The 25,366-nt window shown below is 53.2% G+C and overlaps 1 protein-coding gene across 3 annotated transcripts in view; it reads right to left on the bottom strand.

Annotated features, from left to right (window-relative positions):
* Nucleotides 1–351: 351 nt before the first annotated feature.
* The window catches only part of LOC146076015 (uncharacterized), an 83,058-nt gene continuing 58,043 nt past the window's right edge, over nt 352–25,366 (bottom strand). For 2 of the 3 annotated variants that reach the window (XM_083185781.1, XM_083185782.1), the window contains exons 9-16: nt 8,655–8,784; nt 6,369–6,443; nt 3,366–3,458; nt 3,097–3,254; nt 2,052–2,198; nt 1,862–1,947; nt 1,630–1,734; nt 352–1,493 (exon numbers count right to left, since the gene is read on the bottom strand). In XM_083185781.1, coding sequence (XP_083041907.1) covers nt 1,309–1,493; nt 1,630–1,734; nt 1,862–1,947; nt 2,052–2,198; nt 3,097–3,254; nt 3,366–3,458; nt 6,369–6,443; nt 8,655–8,784 — 979 coding nt within the window. In that variant the 3' untranslated portion in view covers nt 352–1,308. The remainder of the gene's footprint in view (nt 1,494–1,629; nt 1,735–1,861; nt 1,948–2,051; nt 2,199–3,096; nt 3,255–3,365; nt 3,459–6,368; nt 6,444–8,654; nt 8,785–25,366) is intronic. The other variant, XR_014473678.1, reaches the window with a different exon arrangement.

Raw genomic sequence — 25,366 nt, forward strand, 5'->3', positions numbered from 1 at the left:
CAACGCGATTTCAGGGGGTCCCGATGGATACAATCTTTATCGCTGGCGCCGTGCTAGGAAACAAGTACCATTTATCTTAATTCTGCATTGACCCGTATGGACTTCTTCCTCTGTTAAGAAAGAATTAAGTACCAGTACATAAGCTGGTGACTGGGTAGGTAGCACTCTGATGTCACTGGGTGAATGGACATACTGTGAGGTCACACATTCCTCGTGACTGGATAGAATTCATCCCTAGTGACATCACTAGCTCCTAGTAAACTGTACGGCTTTGTTATGAAGAAAAATGTTCACACAAAAGGTCTCCTACTGCGGTGCCCGGCCGGCGGGAGTAGAAGAAAGAGTCGTCCATCAGAGAAAAAGGTTTACTTCACATAACATCATTACAAGACAGTTTTGTGGCTTCAAAATATACAACACGTTATTTTCCCTGTATAAGATACATAAAACGATCCATTTGTTCCTGTGAACGTCATCACAACCATCACAGACAGAGATAAACCATAGTGCTAGCCAGAAATAAAATCTGTGCACTCTCTCCCCCCCCCCCCCTCCCCAATATGCAAGGGTGGCGGCACCATCGATGGTGCTCCAAGCTGGCAGTGTCTTCATGTCCTTTTAATCCGGACTCTTGACTTTTGTGCATTTTCCAGTTCAGAGATGAACTTTGGTCTACAGGACTCATTTTCCTTTTGTCCATGTAAATGTATCATCATCTTCGTAGTGTTCCTACAACATTACCTTTTGTCCATGTAAATGTATCATCATCTTCGTAGTGTTCCTACAACATTACAACACAGTAAATCTTGGCAGTAGGACCTTGGCACAGGGTGGTAGGAGCTCATCGCCAACTGGCCTCCCATGAGCGCTGTCCATCATTTGCCCACTTCCTAAGGTGACCCATGCTCCAGCAGATGATGGTCTTCAAGCTTGGGCAAGAAGGACAGAAACCAGCTGGAACCTACATTCAAGTCCATTGTGAATCAGCAGTTCCTGTGCTGAACGTGAAATTGGCCCCTTTCTTGGGGGACTTTGTGCTTTTCCATAGATTCCTTGTAGACTCCCAATCCAGGAAAGACCACACATTCATCCAGAAGATAGCAGCACATTCATGGCTTTGTGTTCAGTGGCCAATACCCAGCCTGGATACAATTATCTCCTTCTGTGTACGAACCGAGCAGCTAACATCCAACATCCAAGGTTGTCTGTTCACCAAATGCACAATTAAACCCCGACCTGTTCGTTCAGTCCAGGCCCCTGATGAACCAGGGGGAAACCCAACACTGACGCGTTTCGCCTCCTGGAAGCTCAGGCTGAACTTGCTTTCTTCTTGGTGTCACCAGACAAGGTGATGATCTGCCTGGCCGCCTGAAGGACCCGGTAACGCTCTCGGAGATTCCTCCTCCTGACGTGCTCGTTCGTGATCTCCTGGACATAGCGAGAGGGAAACCAGCCCTTCTTGCCATCGGACAGCCGTATGCCCTCATACCAACCTGACAAAAGAAAATAAGAGAATCAGACAAAAAAACAAATCTTTATTTTTCTCTGTGTTTTGGAGTGTCAGCTTTGCAGGCTACATATGATATCGGTCTGTCAGATTCCGATCTAGGCTCCGCCTCCTGCTCTTACCCTCAGAGGTTTTCCGCAGCACGTTGATGATGTCAGCAGGCTCCAGGTTGAGCTCATCAGCTTGTACGGCGGTGTACTGCTCCACACAGTGCACCTGGGGGCAGTCTGGGGGGGAAAGAAGCTCGTATGAACTCACTGTAAGAAATACTTAGTCTGCGCTGGGGACAGCCATTCCTCCAATCACTCTGCTACAGACATTACCAGCTAAGCAATGAGAACAGAGAGCGCTCACCCCAGTCCTCATATATGGTATCACAGCCCGACAGCCCATCATCGTTCTTACTGGGGAAGGCGGCGACCCACCGATGCAAGTCAGACCTGTACATAGACAAATTAGTGGGCGTCTCCCTGCAGGGGGAGGGGCAGGCTCGTAGCTCCCTTTCTAGGTCGCTGTCACCCTTCAGGAGGCGGGATATACTCACTGAGTGGGAGCCTTGAAGAGCCGGTCACAGGTTTTCCCCTGGTGATTCTCCAGTAAGGTCAGGAAGAAGCTGTTCTCCATGGTAGGACAAGACTGGAGCTGGACCAGCGAGCGATGTACATAATCCAGGACAACATGGCGGTCTGAGCTGGATAATGACAGAGCAATTTCAGAATATCCTACAGTGAGAATAGCATTTTCTGTGTGACAGATTTTCTGTGGCAAGGGTACAGAGGAGGAGAGGATGGGAGCAGCGGCAGAGGGGGGAGACACGGAAATAGTGCAGAGAGCGGGGACACATGGGAGGAGCAGCAGAAAGCAGAGGGGCACAGGGGAGGAGCAGAGGCACAGGGGAGGAGGAGCAGAGAGTGGGGCACAGGGAAGAAGGATGATCAGAGAGCGCTGGGCACAGGGGAGGAGGAGGAGGAGGAGCAGAGAGCGGGAGCACAGGGGTGGAGGAGCAGAGAGCAGGGGCACAGAGAAGGAGGAGCAGAGTGGGAGCACAGGGGAGGAGGAGCAGAGAGCAGGGGCACAGAGGAGGAGGAGGAGCAGAGCGGGAGAACAGGAGCAAAGAGCGAGGACATGGGAACATGATCAGAGGCACAGGGAAGGAGGAGCAGAAAGCAGGGGCACAGGGGAGGATGAGCAGAGAGCAGGACACAGGAGCAGATGGAGGAGGAACAGAGAGCAGGACACAGAAACAGGAGCAGATGGAGGAGGAACAGAGAGCAGGACACGGGAACAGGAGCAGAGAACGGGACACAGGGAAACATAAGAAGAGAGGAGGAGCAGAGGCACAGGGAAGGAGAAGCACAGAGCACAGAGGAGAAGCAGAAAGCGATGCACAGGGGAGAAGGAGCACAGAGCAGGGCACAGGGGAGAAGGCACAAAGAGTGGGGACATAGGGGAGGAGGAGCACAGAGCAGGGAACAGGGGCTAGGATGAGATTATGGGATGAGGAGAGAGGAGGAGCATGGTGCGGGGCACAGGGGCTAGGATGGGAGGAACGAGGACAGATAAGGAGACTGATCAGGGAATATCTGCACCTTTTCTTCTGTGTTATCAGCAGGAAGTCATTGAACAGGAAGAAGTAGACGGGGGAGAGCTTCGTTGGCTTGATCCCGAATAGACTTCCCTTCTGCAGCACCTCACTCAGCTCCCCCTGCTTCTCCAGGAAGCGGTTCTGAGAGATGATCGGGATGGCCTGCAACAAGATTGGCCAGTGAGAGGAGGACATGACGCACAACCTAGGAGCCGCCATTTTGTCATCGGTGTGACTGTAGGACCAGCTGGCATGTCCTCTTCCTATACTCACCTTTATCTTGTCAAACTCAATCTTGGAGGAGATGTGGATCAATTCCTCCGTCTGCTTCATACGACCCACTTCCCGGTTACACTCCTGAATAATCTGTAGGATCACAACAGGACGGGTTACATGTATGCTACGCTGTTTAACCCTTTCAATGCTAAGCGCGAGGACACTCTGCTGCCAGCATGGGGGAGGGAGGATGTTCACCGCCAGCATGGGGGAAAGAGAAAGCTCAGCGCCAGCATGGGGGAAAGAGAAAACTTAGCACCACCAGCCTAGCATGGGGGAAAGAGAACGCTCACCGCCAGCATGGGGGAGAAGAGGACACTCCGCTCCAGCTGCCAGCATGGGGGAAAGAACACTATGTGCTTCGTTTGAGTGGCATTGTCATATTGCGCCATACATTGTGTGACAAGCCCAAAAAGTGCCAACGTAGGCTCAGCAGGGTGCAAATAACCTCCACAGCGGAGGCATAATAGTATCACAGAGGTGTTATTATCATACAGGTGGGGACCCCATACTGGGAACAGGACCGTGTCAGTGGTTTAGGATCCGGACACTGTGCTATTATCATATAGGTGGGGACCCCATACTGGTAATGGGACCGTGTCAGTGGTTTAGGATCCGGACACTGTGCTATTATCATACAGGTGGGGACCCCATACTGGTAACGGGACCGTGTCAGGGGTTTAGGATCCGGACACTGTGCTATTATCATACATGTGGGGACCCCATACTGGGAACGGGACCGTGTCAGTGGTTTAGGATCCGGACACTGTGTTATCATCATACAGGTGGGGACCCCATACTGGGAACGGGACCGTGTCAGTGGTTTAGGATCCGGACACTGTGTTATCATCATACAGGTGGGGACCCCATACTGGGAACGGGACCGTGTCAGTGGTTTAGGATCCGGACACTGTGTTATCATCATACAGGTGGGGACCCCATACTGGGAACGGGACCGTGTCAGTGGTTTAGGATCCGGACACTGTGTTATTATCATACAGGTGGGGACCCCATACTGGGAACGGGACCGTGTCAGTGGTTTAGGATCCGGACACTGTGCTATTATCATACAGGTGGGGACCCCATACTGGGAACGGGACCGTGTCAGTGGTTTAGGATCCGGACACTGTGCTATTATCATACAGGTGGGGACCCCATACTGGGAATGGGACCGTGTCAGTGGTTTAGGAACCGGACACTGTGCTATTATCATACAGGTGGGGACCCCATACTGGGAACGGGACCGTGTCAGTGGTTTAGGATCCGGACACTGTGCTATTATCATACAGGTGGGGACCCCATACTGGGAACGGGACCGTGTCAGTGGTTTAGGATCCGGACACTGTTATTATCATACAGGTGGGGACCCCATACTGGTAACGGGACCCTGTCAGTGGTTTAGGATCCGAACACTGTGCTATTATCATACAGGTGAGGACCCCATACTGGGATCGGGACCGTGTCAGTGGTTTAGGATCCGGACACTGTGCTATTATCATACAGGTGGGGACCCCATACTGGTAACGGGACCGTGTCAGTGGTTTAGGATCCGGACAATGTGCTATTATCATACAGGTGGGGACCCCATACTGGTAACGGGACCGTGTCAGTGGTTTAGGATCCGGACACTGTGCTATTATTATACAGGTGGGGACCCCATACTGGGAACGGGACCGTGTCAGAGGTTTAGGATCCGGACACTGTTATTATCATACAGGTGGGGACCCCATACTGGGAACGGGACCGTGTCAGTGGTTTAGGATCCGGACACAGCTATTATCATACAGGTGGGGACCCCATACTGGGAACGGGACCGTGTCAGTGGTTTAGGATCCGGACACTGTGCTATTATCATACAGGTGAGGACCCCATACTGGGAACGGGACCGTGTCAGTGGTTTAGGATCCGGACACTGTGCTATTATCATACAGGTGGGGACCCCATACTGGGAATGGGACCGTGTCAGTGGTTTAGGATCCGGACACTGTGCTATTTTCATACAGGTGGGGACCCCATACTGGTAACGGGACCGTGTCAGTGGTTTAGGATCCGGACACTGTGCTATTATCATACACGTGGGGACCCCATACTGGGAACAGGACCGTGTCAGTGGTTTAGGATCCGGACACTGTGCTATTATCATACTGGTGGGGAACCCATACTGGGAACGGGACCGTGTCAGTGGTTTAGGATCCGGACACTGTGCTATTATCATACAGGTGGGGACCCCATACTGGGAACGGGACCGTGTCAGTGGTTTAGGATCCGGACACTGTGCTATTATCATACAGGTGAGGACCCCATACTGGGAACGGGACCGTGTCAGTGGTTTAGGATCCGGACACTGTGCTATTATCATACAGGTGGGGACCCCATACTGGGAACGGGACCGTGTCAGTGGTTTAGGATCCGGACACTGTGCTATTATCATACAGGTGGGGACCCCATACTGAGAACGGGACCGTGTCAGTGGTTTAGGATCCGGACACTGTGCTATTATCATACAGGTGGGGACCCCATACTGCGAACGGGACCGTGTCAGTGGTTTAGGATCCGGACACTGTGCTATTATCATACAGGTGAGGACCCCATACTGGGAACGGGACCGTGTCAGTGGTTTAGGATCCGGACACTGTGCTATTATCATACAGGTGGGGACCCCATACTGGGAACGGGACCCTGTCAGTGGTTTAGGATCCGGACACTGTGCTATTATCATACACGTGGGGACCCCATACTGGGAACGGGACCGTGTCAGTGGTTTAGGATCCGGACACTGTGCTATTATCATACTGGTGGGGAACCCATACTGGGAACGGGACCGTGTCAGTGGTTTAGGATCCGGACACTGTGCTATTATCATACACGTGGGGACCCCATACTGGGAAAGGGACCGTGTCAGTGGTTTAGGATCCGGACACTGTTATCATACAGGTGGGGACCCCATACTGGGATCGGGACCGTGTCAGTGGTTTAGGACACCGTGGTTATCGGACTGACCTTTGTCACCACGTCCAGGGCCTTGCTGGCATTTCGCTCACTCTCGGAACCCTCCTCCGTCCTCTTTAGAATATTCTGCAGAAAAAAAGGAAATAATGTGACCCAGATCCATCGTGTACGTGGGGGAGCGGAGGAGATCCGCAGTGCAGGAGAGGCGGGGACAGATCAGCAGGGCAGGAAAGGCGGGGACAGATCAGCAGGGCAGGAGAGGCGGGGGCAGATCAGCAGGGCAGGAGAGGCGGGGGCAGATCAGCAGGGCAGGAGAGGCGGGGACAGATCAGCAGGGCAGGAGAGGCTGGGACAGATCAGCAGGGCAGGAGAGGCTGGGACAGATCAGCAGGGCAGGAGAGGCTGGGACAGATCAGCAGGGCAGGAGAGGCTGGGACAGATCAGCAGGGCAGGAGAGGCGGGGGCAGATCAGCAGGGCAGGAGAGGCGGGGACAGATCAGCAGGGCAGGAGAGGCTGGGACAGATCAGCAGGGCAGGAGAGGCTGGGACAGATCAGCAGGGCAGGAGAGGCTGGGACAGATCAGCAGGGCAGGAGAGGCTGGGACAGATCAGCAGGGCAGGAGAGGCTGGGACAGATCAGCAGGGCAGGAGAGGCTGGGACAGATCAGCAGGGCAGGAGAGGCTGGGACAGATCAGCAGGGCAGGAGAGGCTGGGACAGATCAGCAGGGCAGGAGAGGCTGGGACAGATCAGCAGGGCAGGGGAGGCTGGGACAGATCAGCAGGGCAGGGGAGCAGGGGACAGATCAGCAGGGCAGGAGAGGCTGGGACAGATCAGCAGGGCAGGAGAGGCTGGGACAGATCAGCAGGGCAGGAGAGGCTGGGACAGATCAGCAGGGCAGGGGAGCAGGACATATCAGCAGGGCAGGGGAGCAGGGGACAGATCAGCAGGGCAGGGGAGCAGGATAGATCAGCAGGGCAGGGGAGCATGATAGATCAGCAGGGCAGGGGAGCATGATAGATCAGCAGGGCAGGGGAGCAGGGCAGATCAGCAGGGCAGGGGAGCAGGGCAGATCAGCAGGGCAGGGGAGCAGGACAGATCAGCAGGGCAGGGGAGCAGGACAGATCAGCAGGGCAGGGGAGCAGGATAGATCAGCAGGGCAGGGGAGCAGGATAGATCAGCAGAACAGGGGAGCAGGACAGATCAGCAGGGCAGGGGAGCAGGACAGATCAGCAGGGCAGATCAGCAGGGCAGGGGAGCATGATAGATCAGCAGGGCAGGGGAGCATGATAGATCAGCAGGGCAGGGGAGCATGATAGATCAGCAGGGCAGGGGAGCAGGACAGATCAGCAGGGCAGGGGAGCAGGACAGATCAGCAGGGCAGGGGAGCAGGGCAGATCAGCAGGGCAGGGGAGCAGGGTAGATCAGCAGAGCAGGGGAGCAGGACAGATCAGCAGGGCAGGGGAGCAGGATAGATCAGCATGGTAGGGGAGCAGGATAGATCAGCAGGGCAGGGGAGCATGATAGATCAGCAGGGCAGGGGAGCAGGACAGATCAGCAGGGCAGGGGAGCAGGACAGATCAGCAGGGCAGGGGAGCAGGGTAGATCAGCAGAGCAGGGGAGCAGGACAGATCAGCAGGGCAGGGGAGCAGGACAGATCAGCAGGGCAGGGGAGCAGGACAGATCAGCAGGGCAGGGGAGCAGGACAGATCAGCAGGGCAGGGGAGCAGGACAGATCAGCAGGGCAGGGGAGCAGGATAGATCAGCAGGGCAGGGGAGCATGATAGATCAGCAGGGCAGGGGAGCAGGACAGATCAGCAGGGCAGGGGAGCATGATAGATCAGCAGGGCAGGGGAGCAGGACAGATCAGCAGGGCAGGGGAGCAGGGTAGATCAGCAGAGCAGGGGAGCAGGACAGATCAGCAGGGCAGGGGAGCAGGACAGATCAGCAGGGCAGGGGAGCAGGACAGATCAGCAGGGCAGGGGAGCAGGGTAGATCAGCAGAGCAGGGGAGCAGGACAGATCAGCAGGGCAGGGGAGCAGGACAGATCAGCAGGGCAGGGGAGCAGGACAGATCAGCAGGGCAGGGGAGCAGGACAGATCAGCAGGGCAGGGGAGCAGGACAGATCAGCAGGGCAGGGGAGCAGGACAGATCAGCAGGGCAGGGGAGCAGGACAGATCAGCAGGGCAGGGGGGGCAGGATAGATCAGCAGGGCAGGGGAGCAGGACAGATCAGCAGGGCAGGGGAGCAGGACAGATCAGCAGGGCAGGGGAGCAGGATAGATCAGCAGAACAGGGGAGCATGATAGATCAGCAGGGCAGGAGAGCAGGATTCGCACCTCTATTAGCATCTTTATGCGGGTGATCCTCTGGAAGGGCAGCAGTAGGAAGGACATAAAGGGGAGACGATGACACTGTGGCAGTTCCTGTAACCGGCAGAGCACAGCGTGGAACTGCGGACTCTTCTCCCTGAGAAGGAAACAGGAGATTCTGTGAGTGTGACACCCGGGGCTGTGTGTGATGTGTATATACATGGTATACAGGACCTGCGTGTTGTCCAGACAGTGACTGTGACACCGGGGCTGTGTGTGATGTGTATATACACGGTATACAGGACCTGCGTGTTGTCCAGACAGTGACTGTGACACCCGGGGCTGTGTGTGATGTGTATATACACGGTATACAGGACCTGCGTGTTGTCCAGACAGTGACTGTGACACCCGGGGCTGTGTGTGATGTGTATATACACGGTATACAGGACCTGCGTGTCGTCCAGACAGTGACTGTGACACCCGGGCTGTGTGTGATGTGTATATACACAGTATACAGGACCTGCGTGTCATCCAGACAGTGACTGTGACACCCGGGGCTGTGCGTGATGTGTATATACATGGTATACAGGACCTGCGTGTTGTCCAGACAGTGACTGTGACACCCCGGGCTGTGTGTGATGTGTATATACACGGTATACAGGACCTGCGTGTCATCCAAACAGTGAGTGTGACACCCGGGCTGTGTGTGATGTGTATATACACGGTATACAGGACCTGCGTGTCATCCAGACAGTGAGTGTGACACCTGGGCTGTGTGTGATGTGTATATACACGGTATACAGGACCTGCGTGTCATCCAGACAGTGACTGTGACACCCGGGCTGTGTGTGATGTGTATATACACGGTATACAGGACCTGCGTGTTGTCCAGACACTGAGTGTGACACCCGGGCTGTGTGTGATGTGTATATACACGGTATACAGGACCTGCGTGTCATCCAGACAGTGACTGTGACACCCGGGCTGTGTGTGATGTGTATATACACGGTATACAGGACCTGCGTGTTGTCCAGACAGTGACTGTGACACCCGGGCTGTGTGTGATGTGTATATACACGGTATACAGGACCTGCGTGTCGTCCAGACAGTGACTGTGACACCCGGGCTGTGTGTGATGTGTATATACACGGTATACAGGACCTGCGTGTTGTCCAGACAGTGACTGTGACACCCGGGGCTGTGTGTGATGTGTATATACACGGTATACAGGACCTGCGTGTCATCCAGACAGTGACTGTGACACCCGGGCTGTGTGTGATGTGTATATACACGGTATACAGGACCTGCGTGTCGTCCAGAAAGTGACTGTGACACCCGGGCTGTGTGTGATGTGTATATACACGGTATACAGGACCTGCGTGTCGTCCAGACAGTGACTGTGACACCCGGGCTGTGTGTGATGTGTATACACATGGTATACAGGACCTGCGTGTCATCCAGACAGTGACTGTGACACCCGGGGCTGTGTGTGATGTGTATATACACGGTATACAGGACCTGCGTGTCATCCAGACAGTGACTGTGACACCCGGGGCTGTGTGTGATGTGTATATACACGGTATACAGGACCTGCGTGTCGTCCAGACTGTGACACCCGGGCTGTGTGTGATGTGTATATACACGGTATACAGGACCTGCGTGTCATCCAGACAGTGACTGTGACACCCGGGGCTGTGTGTGATGTGTATATACACGGTATACAGGACCTGCGTGTTGTCCAGACAGTGACTGTGACACCCGGGCTGTGTGTGATGTGTATATACACGGTATACAGGACCTGCGTGTCATCCAGACAGTGACTGTGACACCCGGGCTGTGTGTGATGTGTATATACACGGTATACAGGACCTGCGTGTTGTCCAGACAGTGACTGTGACACCCGGGCTGTGTGTGATGTGTATATACACGGTATACAGGACCTGCGTGTTGTCCAGACAGTGACTGTGACACCCGGGGCTGTGTGTGATGTGTATATACACGGTATACAGGACCTGCGTGTGTGATGTGTATATACACGGTATACAGGACCTGCGTGTTGTCCAGACAGTGACACCCGGGCTGTGTGTGATGTGTATATACACGGTATACAGGACCTGCGTGTCATCCAGACAGTGACTGTGACACCTGGGGCTGTGTGTGATGTGTATATACACGGTATACAGGACCTGCGTGTCATCCAGACAGTGACTGTGACACCAGGGCTGTGTGTGATGTGTATATACACGGTATACAGGACCTGCGTGTTGTCCAGACAGTGACTGTGACACCCGGGCTGTGTGTGATGTGTATATACACGGTATACAGGACCTGCGTGTCGTCCAGACAGTGACTGTGACACCCGGGCTGTGTGTGATGTGTATATACACGGTATACAGGACCTGCGTGTCGTCCAGACAGTGACTGTGACACCCGGGCTGTGTGTGATGTGTATATACACGGTATACAGGACCTGCGTGTCATCCAGACAGTGACTGTGACACCCGGGGCTGTGTGTGATGTGTATATACACGGTATACAGGACCTGCGTGTCATCCAGACAGTGACTGTGACACCCGGGGCTGTGTGTGATGTGTATATACACGGTATACAGGACCTGCGTGTCGTCCAGACTGTGACACCCGGGCTGTGTGTGATGTGTATATACACGGTATACAGGACCTGCGTGTCATCCAGACAGTGACTGTGACACCCGGGGCTGTGTGTGATGTGTATATACACGGTATACAGGACCTGCGTGTTGTCCAGACAGTGACTGTGACACCCGGGCTGTGTGTGATGTGTATATACACGGTATACAGGACCTGCGTGTCATCCAGACAGTGACTGTGACACCCGGGCTGTGTGTGATGTGTATATACACGGTATACAGGACCTGCGTGTTGTCCAGACTGTGACACCCGGGCTGTGTGTGATGTGTATATACACGGTATACAGGACCTGCGTGTCGTCCAGACAGTGACTGTGACACCCCGGGCTGTGTGTGATGTGTATATACACGGTATACAGGACCTGCGTGTTGTCCAGACAGTGACTGTGACACCCGGGCTGTGTGTGATGTGTATATACACAGTATACAGGACCTGCGTGTTGTCCAGACAGTGACTGTGACACCCGGTCTGTGTGTGATGTGTATATACATGGTATACAGGACCTGCGTGTTGTCCAGACAGTGACTGTGACACCCGGGCTGTGTGTGATGTGTATATACATGGTATACAGGACCTGCGTGTTGTCCAGACAGTGACTGTGACACCCGGGCGTTGTGTGATGTGTATATACACGGTATACAGGACCTGCGTGTTGTCCAGACAGTGACTGTGACACCCGGGCTGTGTGTGATGTGTATATACACGGTATACAGGACCTGCGTGTCATCCAGACAGTGACTGTGACACCCGGGCTGTGTGTGATGTGTATATACACGGTATACAGGACCTGCGTGTTGTCCAGACAGTGACTGTGACACCCGGGGCTGTGTGTGATGTGTATATACACGGTATACAGGACCTGCGTGTCGTCCAGACAGTGACTGTGACACCCGGGCTGTGTGTGATGTGTATATACACGGTATACAGGAGCTGCGTGTCGTCCAGACAGTGACTGTGACACCCGGGCTGTGTGTGATGTGTATATACACGGTATACAGGACCTGCGTGTCATCCAGACAGTGACTGTGACACCCGGGGCTGTGTGTGATGTGTATATACACGGTATACAGGACCTGCGTGTCATCCAGACAGTGACTGTGACACCCGGGCTGTGTGTGATGTGTATATACACAGTATACAGGACCTGCGTGTTGTCCAGACAGTGACTGTGACACCCGGTCTGTGTGTGATGTGTATATACATGGTATACAGGACCTGCGTGTTGTCCAGACAGTGACTGTGACACCCGGGCTGTGTGTGATGTGTATATACACGGTATACAGGACCTGCGTGTTGTCCAGACAGTGACTGTGACACCCGGGCTGTGTGTGATGTGTATATACACGGTATACAGGACCTGCGTGTCGTCCAGACAGTGACTGTGACACCCGGGCTGTGTGTGATGTGTATATACACGGTATACAGGACCTGCGTGTCATCCAGACAGTGACTGTGACACCCGGGGCTGTGTGTGATGTGTATATACACGGTATACAGGACCTGCGTGTCATCCAGACAGTGACTGTGACACCCGGGCTGTGTGTGATGTGTATATACACGGTATACAGGACCTGCGTGTCATCCAGACAGTGACTGTGACACCCGGGCGGTGTGTGATGTGTATATACACGGTATACAGGACCTGCGTGTTGTCCAGACAGTGACTGTGACACCCGGGGCTGTGTGTGATGTGTATATACACGGTATACAGGACCTGCGTGTCATCCAGACAGTGACTGTGACACCCGGGCTGTGTGTGATGTGTATATACACGGTATACAGGACCTGCGTGTCGTCCAGACAGTGACTGTGACACCTGGGGCTGTGTGTGATGTGTATATACACGGTATACAGGACCTGCGTGTCATCCAGACAGTGACTGTGACACCCGGGCTGTGTGTGATGTGTATATACACGGTATACAGGACCTGCGTGTCGTCCAGACAGTGACTGTGACACCCGGGCTGTGTGTGATGTGTATATACACGGTATACAGGACCTGCGTGTCATCCAGACAGTGAGTGTGACACCCGGGCTGTGTGTGATGTGTATATACACGGTATACAGGACCTGCGTGTCATCCAGACAGTGACTGTGACACCCGGGCTGTGTGTGATGTGTATATACATGGTATACAGGACCTGCGTGTTGTCCAGACAGTGACTGTGACACCCGGGGCTGTGTGTGATGTGTATATACACGGTATACAGGACCTGCGTGTCATCCAGACAGTGACTGTGACACCCGGGGCTGTGCGTGATGTGTATATACATGGTATACAGGACCTGCGTGTTGTCCAGACAGTGACTGTGACACCCCGGGCTGTGTGTGATGTGTATATACACGGTATACAGGACCTGCGTGTTGTCCAGACACTGAGTGTGACACCCGGGGCTGTGTGTGATGTGTATATACACGGTATACAGGACCTGCGTGTCATCCAGACAGTGACTGTGACACCCGGGCTGTGTGTGATGTGTATATACACGGTATACAGGACCTGCGTGTCATCCAGACAGTGACTGTGACACCCGGGCTGTGTGTGATGTGTATATACACGGTATACAGGACCTGCGTGTCATCCAGACAGTGACTGTAACACCCGGGGCTGTGTGTGATGTGTATATACACGGTATACAGGACCTGCGTGTTGTCCAGACAGTGACTGTGACACCCGGGCTGTGTGTGATGTGTATATACACGGTATACAGGACCTGCGTGTTGTCCAGACAGTGACTGTGACACCCGGGGCTGTGTGTGATGTGTATATACACATGGTATACAGGACCTGCGTGTCATCCAGACAGTGACTGTGACACCCGGGCTGTGTGTGATGTGTATATACACGGTATACAGGACCTGCGCGTCATCCAGACAGTGACTGTGACACCCGGGCTGTGTGTTATGTGTATATACACGGTATACAGGACCTGCGTGTTGTCCAGACAGTGACTGTGACACCCGGGCTGTGTGTGATGTGTATATACACGGTATACAGGACCTGCGTGTTGTCCAGACAGTGACTGTGACACCCGGGCTGTGTGTGATGTGTATATACACGGTATACAGGACCTGCGTGTCGTCCAGACAGTGACTGTGACACCCGGGCTGTGTGTGATGTGTATATACACGGTATACAGGACCTGCGTGTCGTCCAGACAGTGACTGTGACACCCGGGCTGTGTGTGATGTGTATATACACGGTATACAGGACCTGCGTGTTGTCCAGACAGTGACTGTGACACCCAGGCTGTGTGTGATGTGTATATACACGGTATACAGGACCTGCGTGTTGTCCAGACTGTGACACCCGGGCTGTGTGTGATGTGTATATACACGGTATACAGGACCTGCGTGTTGTCCAGACTGTGACACCCGGGCTGTGTGTGATGTGTATATACACGGTATACAGGACCTGCGTGTTGTCCAGACAGTGACTGTGACACCGGGGCTGTGTGTGATGTGTATATACACGGTATACAGGACCTGCGTGTTGTCCAGACAGTGACTGTGACACCCGGGCTGTGTGTGATGTGTATATACACGGTATACAGGACCTGCGTGTCATCCAGACAGTGACTGTGACACCCGGGCTGTGTGTGATGTGTATATACACGGTATACAGGACCTGCGTGTTGTCCAGACAGTGACTGTGACACCCGGGGCTGTGTGTGATGTGTATATACACGGTATACAGGACCTGCGTGTTGTCCAGACAGTGACTGTGACACCCGGGCTGTGTGTGATGTGTATATACACGGTATACAGGAGCTGCGTGTCGTCCAGACAGTGACTGTGACACCCGGGCTGTGTGTGATGTGTATATACACGGTATACAGGACCTGCGTGTCATCCAGACAGTGACTGTGACACCCGGGGCTGTGTGTGATGTGTATATACACGGTATACAGGACCTGCGTGTCATCCAGACAGTGACTGTGACACCCGGGGCTGTGTGTGATGTGTATATACACGGTATACAGGACCTGCGTGTTGTCCAGACAGTGACTGTGACACCCGGGGCTGTGTGTGATGTGTATATACACGGTATACAGGACCTGCGTGTCATCCAGACAGTGACTGTGACACCCGGGCTGTGTGTGATGTGTATATACACGGTATACAGGACCTGCGTGTTGTCCAGACAGTGACTGTGACACCCGGGCTGTGTGTGATGTGTATATACACGGTATACAGGACCTGCGTGTTGTCCAGACAGTGACTGTGACACCCGGGCTGTGTGTGATGTGTATATACACGGTATACAGGACCTGCGTGTCATCCAGACAGTGACTGTGACACCCGGGCTGTGTGTGATGTGTATATACACGGTATACAGGACCTGCGTGTTGTCCAGACAGTGACTGTGACACCCGGGCTGTGTGTGATGTGTATATACACGGTATACAGGACCTGCATGTCATCCAGACAGTGACTGTGACACCCGGGCTGTGTGTGATGTGTATATACACGGTATACAGGAGCTGCGTGTCGTCCAGACAGTGACTGTGACACCCGGGCTGTGTGTGATGTGTATATACACGGTATACAGGACCTGCGTGTTGTCCAGACAGTGACTGTGACACCCGGGGCTGTGTGTGATGTGTATATACACGGTATACAGGACCTGCGTGTTGTCCAGACAGTGACTGTAACACCCGGGCTGTGTGTGATGTGTATATACACGGTATACAGGACCTGCGTGTTGTCCAGACAGTGACTGTGACACCCGGGGCTGTGTGTGATGTGTATATACACGGTATACAGGACCTGCGTGTTGTCCAGACAGTGACTGTGACACCTGGGGCTGTGTGTGATGTGTATATACACGGTATACAGGACCTGCGTGTCATCCAGACAGTGACTGTGACACCCGGGGCTGTGTGTGATGTGTATATACACGGTATACAGGACCTGCATGTCATCCAGACAGTGACTGTGACACCCGGGCTGTGTGTGATGTGTATATACATGGTATACAGGACCTGCGTGTCATCCAGACAGTGACTGTGACACCCGGGCTGTGTGTGATGTGTATATACACGGTATACAGGACCTGCGTGTCGTCCAGACAGTGACTGTGACACCCGGGCTGTGTGTGATGTGTATATACACGGTATACAGGACCTGCGTGTTGTCCAGACAGTGACTGTGACACCCGGGCTGTGTGTGATGTGTATATACACGGTATACAGGACCTGCGTGTTGTCCAGACAGTGACTGTGACACCCGGGGCTGTGTGTGATGTGTATATACACGGTATACAGGACCTGCGTGTCATCCAGACAGTGACTGTGACACCCGGGCGGTGTGTGATGTGTATATACACGGTATACAGGACCTGCGTGTTGTCCAGACACTGAGTGTGACACCCGGGGCTGTGTGTGATGTGTATATACACGGTATACAGGACCTGCGTGTTGTCCAGACAGTGACTGTGACACCCGGGGCTGTGTGTGATGTGTATATACACGGTATACAGGACCTGCGTGTCGTCCAGACAGTGACTGTGACACCCGGGGCTGTGTGTGATGTGTATATACACGGTATACAGGACCTGCGTGTCATCCAGACAGTGACTGTGACACCCGGGCTGTGTGTGATGTGTATATACACGGTATACAGGACCTGCGTGTTGTCCAGACAGTGACTGTGACACCCGGGCTGTGTGTGATGTGTATATACACGGTATACAGGACCTGCGTGTCGTCCAGACAGTGACTGTGACACCCGGGCTGTGTGTGATGTGTATATACACGGTATACAGGACCTGCATGTCATCCAGACAGTGACTGTGACACCCGGGCTGTGTGTGATGTGTATATACACGGTATACAGGTCCTGCGTGTCATCCAGACAGTGACTGTGACACCCGGGCTGTGTGTGATGTGTATATACACGGTATACAGGACCTGCGTGTCATCCAGACAGTGAGTGTGACACCCGGGCTGTGTGTGATGTGTATATACACGGTATACAGGACCTGCGTGTTGTCCAGACAGTGACTGTGACACCCGGGGCTGTGTGTGATGTGTATATACACGGTATACAGGACCTGCGTGTTGTCCAGACAGTGACTGTGACACCCGGGCTGTGTGTGATGTGTATATACACGGTATACAGGAGCTGCGTGTCGTCCAGACAGTGACTGTGACACCCGGGCTGTGTGTGATGTGTATATACACGGTATACAGGACCTGCGTGTCATCCAGACAGTGACTGTGACACCCGGGGCTGTGTGTGATGTGTATATACACGGTATACAGGACCTGCGTGTCATCCAGACAGTGACTGTGACACCCGGGGCTGTGTGTGATGTGTATATACACGGTATACAGGACCTGCGTGTTGTCCAGACAGTGACTGTGACACCCGGGGCTGTGTGTGATGTGTATATACACGGTATACAGGACCTGCGTGTCATCCAGACAGTGACTGTGACACCCGGGCTGTGTGTGATGTGTATATACACGGTATACAGGACCTGCGTGTTGTCCAGACAGTGACTGTGACACCCGGGCTGTGTGTGATGTGTATATACACGGTATACAGGACCTGCGTGTTGTCCAGACAGTGACTGTGACACCCGGGCTGTGTGTGATGTGTATATACACGGTATACAGGACCTGCGTGTCATCCAGACAGTGACTGTGACACCCGGGCTGTGTGTGATGTGTATATACACGGTATACAGGACCTGCGTGTTGTCCAGACAGTGACTGTGACACCCGGGCTGTGTGTGATGTGTATATACACGGTATACAGGACCTGCATGTCATCCAGACAGTGACTGTGACACCCGGGCTGTGTGTGATGTGTATATACACGGTATACAGGACCTGCGTGTTGTCCAGACAGTGACTGTGACACCCGGGGCTGTGTGTGATGTGTATATACACGGTATACAGGACCTGCATGTCATCCAGACAGTGACTGTGACACCCGGGCTGTGTGTGATGTGTATATACATGGTATACAGGACCTGCGTGTCATCCAGACAGTGACTGTGACACCCGGGCTGTGTGTGATGTGTATATACACGGTATACAGGACCTGCGTGTCGTCCAGACAGTGACTGTGACACCCGGGCTGTGTGTGATGTGTATATACACGGTATACAGGACCTGCGTGTTGTCCAGACAGTGACTGTGACACCCGGGCTGTGTGTGATGTGTATATACACGGTATACAGGACCTGCGTGTTGTCCAGACAGTGACTGTGACACCCGGGGCTGTGTGTGATGTGTATATACACGGTATACAGGACCTGCGTGTCATCCAGACAGTGACTGTGACACCCGGGCGGTGTGTGATGTGTATATACACGGTATACAGGACCTGCGTGTTGTCCAGACACTGAGTGTGACACCCGGGGCTGTGTGTGATGTGTATATACACGGTATACAGGACCTGCGTGTTGTCCAGACAGTGACTGTGACACCCGGGGCTGTGTGTGATGTGTATATACACGGTATACAGGACCTGCGTGTCGTCCAGACAGTGACTGTGACACCCGGGGCTGTGTGTGATGTGTATATACACGGTATACAGGACCTGCGTGTCATCCAGACAGTGACTGTGACACCCGGGCTGTGTGTGATGTGTATATACACGGTATACAGGACCTGCGTGTTGTCCAGACAGTGACTGTGACACCCGGGCTGTGTGTGATGTGTATATACACGGTATACAGGACCTGCGTGTCGTCCAGACAGTGACTGTGACACCCGGGCTGTGTGTGATGTGTATATACACGGTATACAGGACCTGCATGTCATCCAGACAGTGACTGTGACACCCGGGCTGTGTGTGATGTGTATATACACGGTATACAGGTCCTGCGTGTCATCCAGACAGTGACTGTGACACCCGGGCTGTGTGTGATGTGTATATACACGGTATACAGGACCTGCGTGTCATCCAGACAGTGAGTGTGACACCCGGGCTGTGTGTGATGTGTATATACACGGTATACAGGACCTGCGTGTCATCCAGACAGTGAGTGTGACACCCGGGGCTGTGTGTGATGTGTATATACACGGTATACAGGACCTGCGTGTTGTCCAGACAGTGACTGTGACACCCGGGGCTGTGTGTGATGTGTATATACACAGTATACAGGAGCTGCGTGTCATCTAGACAGTGACTGTGACACCCGGGGCTGTGTGTGATGTGTATATACACGGTATACAGGACCTGCGTGTCATCCAGACAGTGACTGTGACACCCGGGCTGTGTGTGATGTGTATATACACGGTATACAGGACCTGCGTGTCATCTAGACAGTGACTGTGACACCCGGGCTGTGTGCGATGTGTATATACACGGTATACAGGAACTGCGTGTTGTCCAGACAGTGACTGTGACACCCGGGGCTGTGTGTGATGTGTATATACACGGTATACAGGACCTGCGTGTCATCCAGACAGTGACTGTGACACCCGGGCTGTGTGTGATGTGTATATACACGGTATACAGGACCTGCGTGTCCTCCAGACAGTGACTGTGACACCCGGGCTGTGTGTGATGTGTATATACACGGTATACAGGACCTGCGTGTCATCCAGACAGTGACTGTGAAACCCGGGCTGTGTGTGATGTGTATATACACGGTATACAGGACCTGCGTGTTGTCCAGACACTGAGTGTGACACCCCGGGCTGTGTGTGATGTGTATATACACGGTATACAGGACCTGCGTGTCGTCCAGACAGTGACTGTGACACCCGGGGCTGTGTGTGATGTGTATATACACGGTATACAGGACCTGCGTGTCATCCAGACAGTGACTGTGACACCCGGGGCTGTGTGTGATGTGTATATACACGGTATACAGGACCTGCGTGTCATCCAGACAGTGACTGTGACACCCGGGCTGTGTGTGATGTGTATATACACAGAATACAGGAGCTGCGTGTTGTCCAGACAGTGACTGTGACACCCGGGCCGTGTGTGATGTGTATATACACGGTATACAGGACCTGCGTGTCATCTAGACAGTGACTGTGACACCCGGGGCTGTGTGTGATGTGTATATACACGGTATACAGGACCTGCGTGTCATCCAGACAGTGACTGTGACACCCGGGCTGTGTGTGATGTGTATATACATGGTATACAGGACCTGCGTGTTGTCCAGACAGTGAGTGTGACACCCGGGCTGTGTGTGATGTGTATATACACGGTATACAGGACCTGCGTGTTGTCCAGACAGTGACTGTGACACCCGGGCTGTGTGTGATGTGTATATACACGGTATACAGGACCTGCGTGTCCTCCAGACAGTGACTGTGACACCCGGGCTGTGTGTGATGTGTATATACACGGTATACAGGACCTGCGTGTCATCCAGACAGTGACTGTGAAACCCGGGCTGTGTGTGATGTGTATATACACGGTATACAGGACCTGCGTGTTGTCCAGACACTGAGTGTGACACCCCGGGCTGTGTGTGATGTGTATATACACGGTATACAGGACCTGCGTGTCGTCCAGACAGTGACTGTGACACCCGGGGCTGTGTGTGATGTGTATATACACGGTATACAGGACCTGCGTGTCATCCAGACAGTGACTGTGACACCCGGGGCTGTGTGTGATGTGTATATACACGGTATACAGGACCTGCGTGTCATCCAGACAGTGACTGTGACACCCGGGCTGTGTGTGATGTGTATATACACAGAATACAGGAGCTGCGTGTTGTCCAGACAGTGACTGTGACACCCGGGCCGTGTGTGATGTGTATATACACGGTATACAGGACCTGCGTGTCATCTAGACAGTGACTGTGACACCCGGGGCTGTGTGTGATGTGTATATACACGGTATACAGGACCTGCGTGTCATCTAGACAGTGACTGTGACACCCGGGCTGTGTGTGATGTGTATATACACGGTATACAGGACCTGCGTGTCATCTAGACAGTGACTGTGACACCCGGGGCTGTGTGTGATGTGTATATACACGGTATACAGGACCTGCGTGTCATCTAGACAGTGACTGTGACACCCGGGCTGTGTGTGATGTGTATATACACGGTATACAGGACCTGCGTGTTGTCCAGACAGTGACTGTGACACCCGGGGCTGTGTGTGATGTGTATATACACGGTATACAGGACCTGCGTGTCATCCAGACAGTGACACCCGGGCTGTGTGTGATGTGTATATACACGGTATACAGGAGCTGCGTGTTGTCCAGACAGTGACTGTGACACCCGGGCTGTGTGTGATGTGTATATACACGGTATACAGGACCTGCGTGTTGTCCAGACAGTGACTGTGACACCCGGGCTGTGTGTGATGTGTATATACACGGTATACAGGAGCTGCGTGTCGTCCAGACAGTGACTGTGACACCCGGGCTGTGTGTGATGTGTATATACACGGTATACAGGACCTGCGTGTCATCCAGACAGTGACTGTGACACCCGGGCCGTGTGTGATGTGTATATACACGGTATACAGGACCTGCGTGTCATCTAGACAGTGACTGTGACACCCGGGGCTGTGTGTGATGTGTATATACACGGTATACAGGACCTGCGTGTCATCCAGACAGTGACTGTGACACCCGGGCTGTGTGTGATGTGTATATACATGGTATACAGGACCTGCGTGTTGTCCAGACAGTGAGTGTGACACCCGGGCTGTGTGTGATGTGTATATACACGGTATACAGGACCTGCGTGTTGTCCAGACAGTGACTGTGACACCCGGGCTGTGTGTGATGTGTATATACACGGTATACAGGACCTGCGTGTTGTCCAGACAGTGAGTGTGACACCCCGGGCTGTGTGTGATGTGTATATACACGGTATACAGGACCTGCGTGTCGTCCAGACAGTGACTGTGACACCCGGGCTGTGTGTGATGTGTATATACACGGTATACAGGACCTGCGTGTTGTCCAGACAGTGACTGTGACACCCGGGGCTGTGTGTGATGTGTATATACACGGTATACAGGACCTGCGTGTCATCCAGACAGTGACACCCGGGCTGTGTGTGATGTGTATATACACGGTATACAGGAGCTGCGTGTTGTCCAGACAGTGACTGTGACACCCGGGCTGTGTGTGATGTGTATATACACGGTATACAGGACCTGCGTGTTGTCCAGACAGTGACTGTGACACCCGGGCTGTGTGTGATGTGTATATACACGGTATACAGGACCTGCGTGTTGTCCAGACTGTGACACCCGGGCTGTGTGTGATGTGTATATACACGGTATACAGGACCTGCGTGTCATCCAGACAGTGACACCCGGGCTGTGTGTGATGTGTATATACACGGTATACAGGAGCTGCGTGTTGTCCAGACAGTGACTGTGACACCCGGGCTGTGTGCGATGTGTATATACACGGTATACAGGACCTGCGTGTTGTCCAGACAGTGACTGTGACACCCGGGCTGTGTGTGATGTGTATATACACATGGTATACAGGACCTGCGTGTCATCCAGACAGTGACTGTGACACCCGGGCTGTGTGTGATGTGTATATACACGGTATACAGGACCTGCGTGTTGTCCAGACAGTGACTGTGACACCCGGGCTGTGTGTGATGTGTATATACACGGTATACAGGACCTGCGTGTCATCCAGACAGTGACACCTGGGCTGTGTGTGATGTGTATATACACGGTATACAGAACCTGCGTGTCATCCAGACAGTGACTGTGACTCCTGGGCTGTGTGTGATGTGTATATACACGGTATACAGGACCTGTGTGTCATCCAGACAGTGACTGTGACACCCGGGCTGTGTGTGATGGTGTATATACACGGTATACAGGACCTGCGTGTTGTCCAGACAGTGACTGTGACACCTGGGGCTGTGTGTGATGTGTATATACACGGTATACAGGACCTGCGTGTCGTCCAGACAGTGACTGTGACACCCGGGCTGTGTGTGATGTGTATATACACGGTATACAGGACCTGTGTGTTGTCCAGACAGTGACTGTGACACCCGGGCTGTGTGTGATGTGTATATACACGGTATACAGGACCTGCATGTCATCCAGACAGTGACTGTGACACCCGGGCTGTGTGTGATGTGTATATACACGGTATACAGGACCTGTGTGTTGTCCAGACAGTGACTGTGACACCCGGGCTGTGTGTGATGTGTATATACACGGTATACAGGACCTGCGTGTCGTCCAGACAGTGACTGTGACACCCGGGGCTGTGTGTGATGTGTATATACACGGTATACAGGACCTGCGTGTTGTCCAGACAGTGACTGTGACACCCGGGGCTGTGTGTGATGTGTATATACACGGTATACAGGACCTGCGTGTCATCCAGACAGTGACCGTGACACCCGGGCTGTGTGTGATGTGTATATACACGGTATACAGGACCTGCGTGTCATCCAGACAGTGACTGTGACACCCGGGCTGTGTGTGATGTGTATATACACGGTATACAGGACCTGCGTGTCATCCAGACAGTGACTGTGACACCCGGGGCTGTGTGTGATGTGTATATACACGGTATACAGGACCTGCGTGTCACCCAGACAGTGACTGTGACACCCGGGGCTGTGTGTGATGTGTATATACACGGTATACAGGACCTGCGTGTTGTCCAGACAGTGACTGTGACACCTGGGGCTGTGTGTGATGTGTATATACACGGTATACAGGACCTGCGTGTCATCCAGACAGTGACTGTGACACCCGGGCTGTGTGTGATGTGTATATACACGGTATACAGGACCTGCGTGTCATCCAGACAGTGACTGTGACACCCGGGGCTGTGTGTGATGTGTATATACACGGTATACAGGACCTGCGTGTCACCCAGACAGTGACTGTGACACCCGGGGCTGTGTGTGATGTGTATATACACGGTATACAGGACCTGCGTGTTGTCCAGACAGTGACTGTGACACCTGGGGCTGTGTGTGATGTGTATATACACGGTATACAGGACCTGCGTGTCATCCAGACAGTGACTGTGACACCCGGGCTGTGTGTGATGTGTATATACACGGTATACAGGACCTGCGTGTTGTCCAGACAGTGACTGTGACACCCGGGGCTGTGTGTGATGTGTATATACACGGTATACAGGACCTGCGTGTCATCCAGACAGTGACTGTGACACCCGGGGCTGTGTGTGATGTGTATATACACGGTATACAGGACCTGCGTGTCATCCAGACAGTGACTGTGACACCCGGGCTGTGTGTGATGTGTATATACACGGTATACAGGACCTGCGTGTCATCCAGACAGTGACTGTGACACCCGGGCTGTGTGTGATGTGTATATACACGGTATACAGGACCTGTGTGTCATCCAGACAGTGACTGTGACACCCGGGGCTGTGTGTGATGTGTATATACACGGTATACAGGACCTGCGTGTCGTCCAGACAGTGACTGTGACACCCGGGCTGTGTGTGATGTGTATATACACGGTATACAGGAGCTGCGTGTCATCCAGACAGTGACTGTGACACCCGGGCTGTGTGTGATGTGTATATACACGGTATACAGGTCCTGCATGTCATCCAGACAGTGACTGTGACACCCGGGCTGTGTGTGATGTGTATATACACGGTATACAGGACCTGCGTGTCGTCCAGACAGTGACTGTGACACCCGGGCTGTGTGTGATGTGTATATACACGGTATACAGGACCTGCGTGTTGTCCAGACAGTGAGTGTGACACCCGGGGCTGTGTGTGATGTGTATATACACGGTATACAGGACCTGCGTGTCATCCAGACAGTGACTGTGATACCCGGGGCTGTGTGTGATGTGTATATACACAGTATACAGGACCTGCGTGTCATCCAGACAGTGACTGTGACACCCGGGCTGTGTGTGATGTGTATATACACGGTATACAGGACCTGCGTGTCATCCAGACAGTGACTGTGACACCCGGGCTGTGTGTGATGTGTATATACACAGTATACAGGACCTGCGTGTCATCCAGACAGTGACTGTGACACCCGGGCTGTGTGTGATGTGTATATACACGGTATACAGGACCTGCATGTTGTCCAGACAGTGACTGTGACACCCGGGCTGTGTGTGATGTGT

The sequence above is a fragment of the Crinia signifera genome, chromosome 4 (genome assembly GCF_055691185.1).
Source record: "Crinia signifera chromosome 4, ASM5569118v1, whole genome shotgun sequence".
Taxonomy (NCBI): domain Eukaryota; kingdom Metazoa; phylum Chordata; class Amphibia; order Anura; family Myobatrachidae; genus Crinia; species Crinia signifera.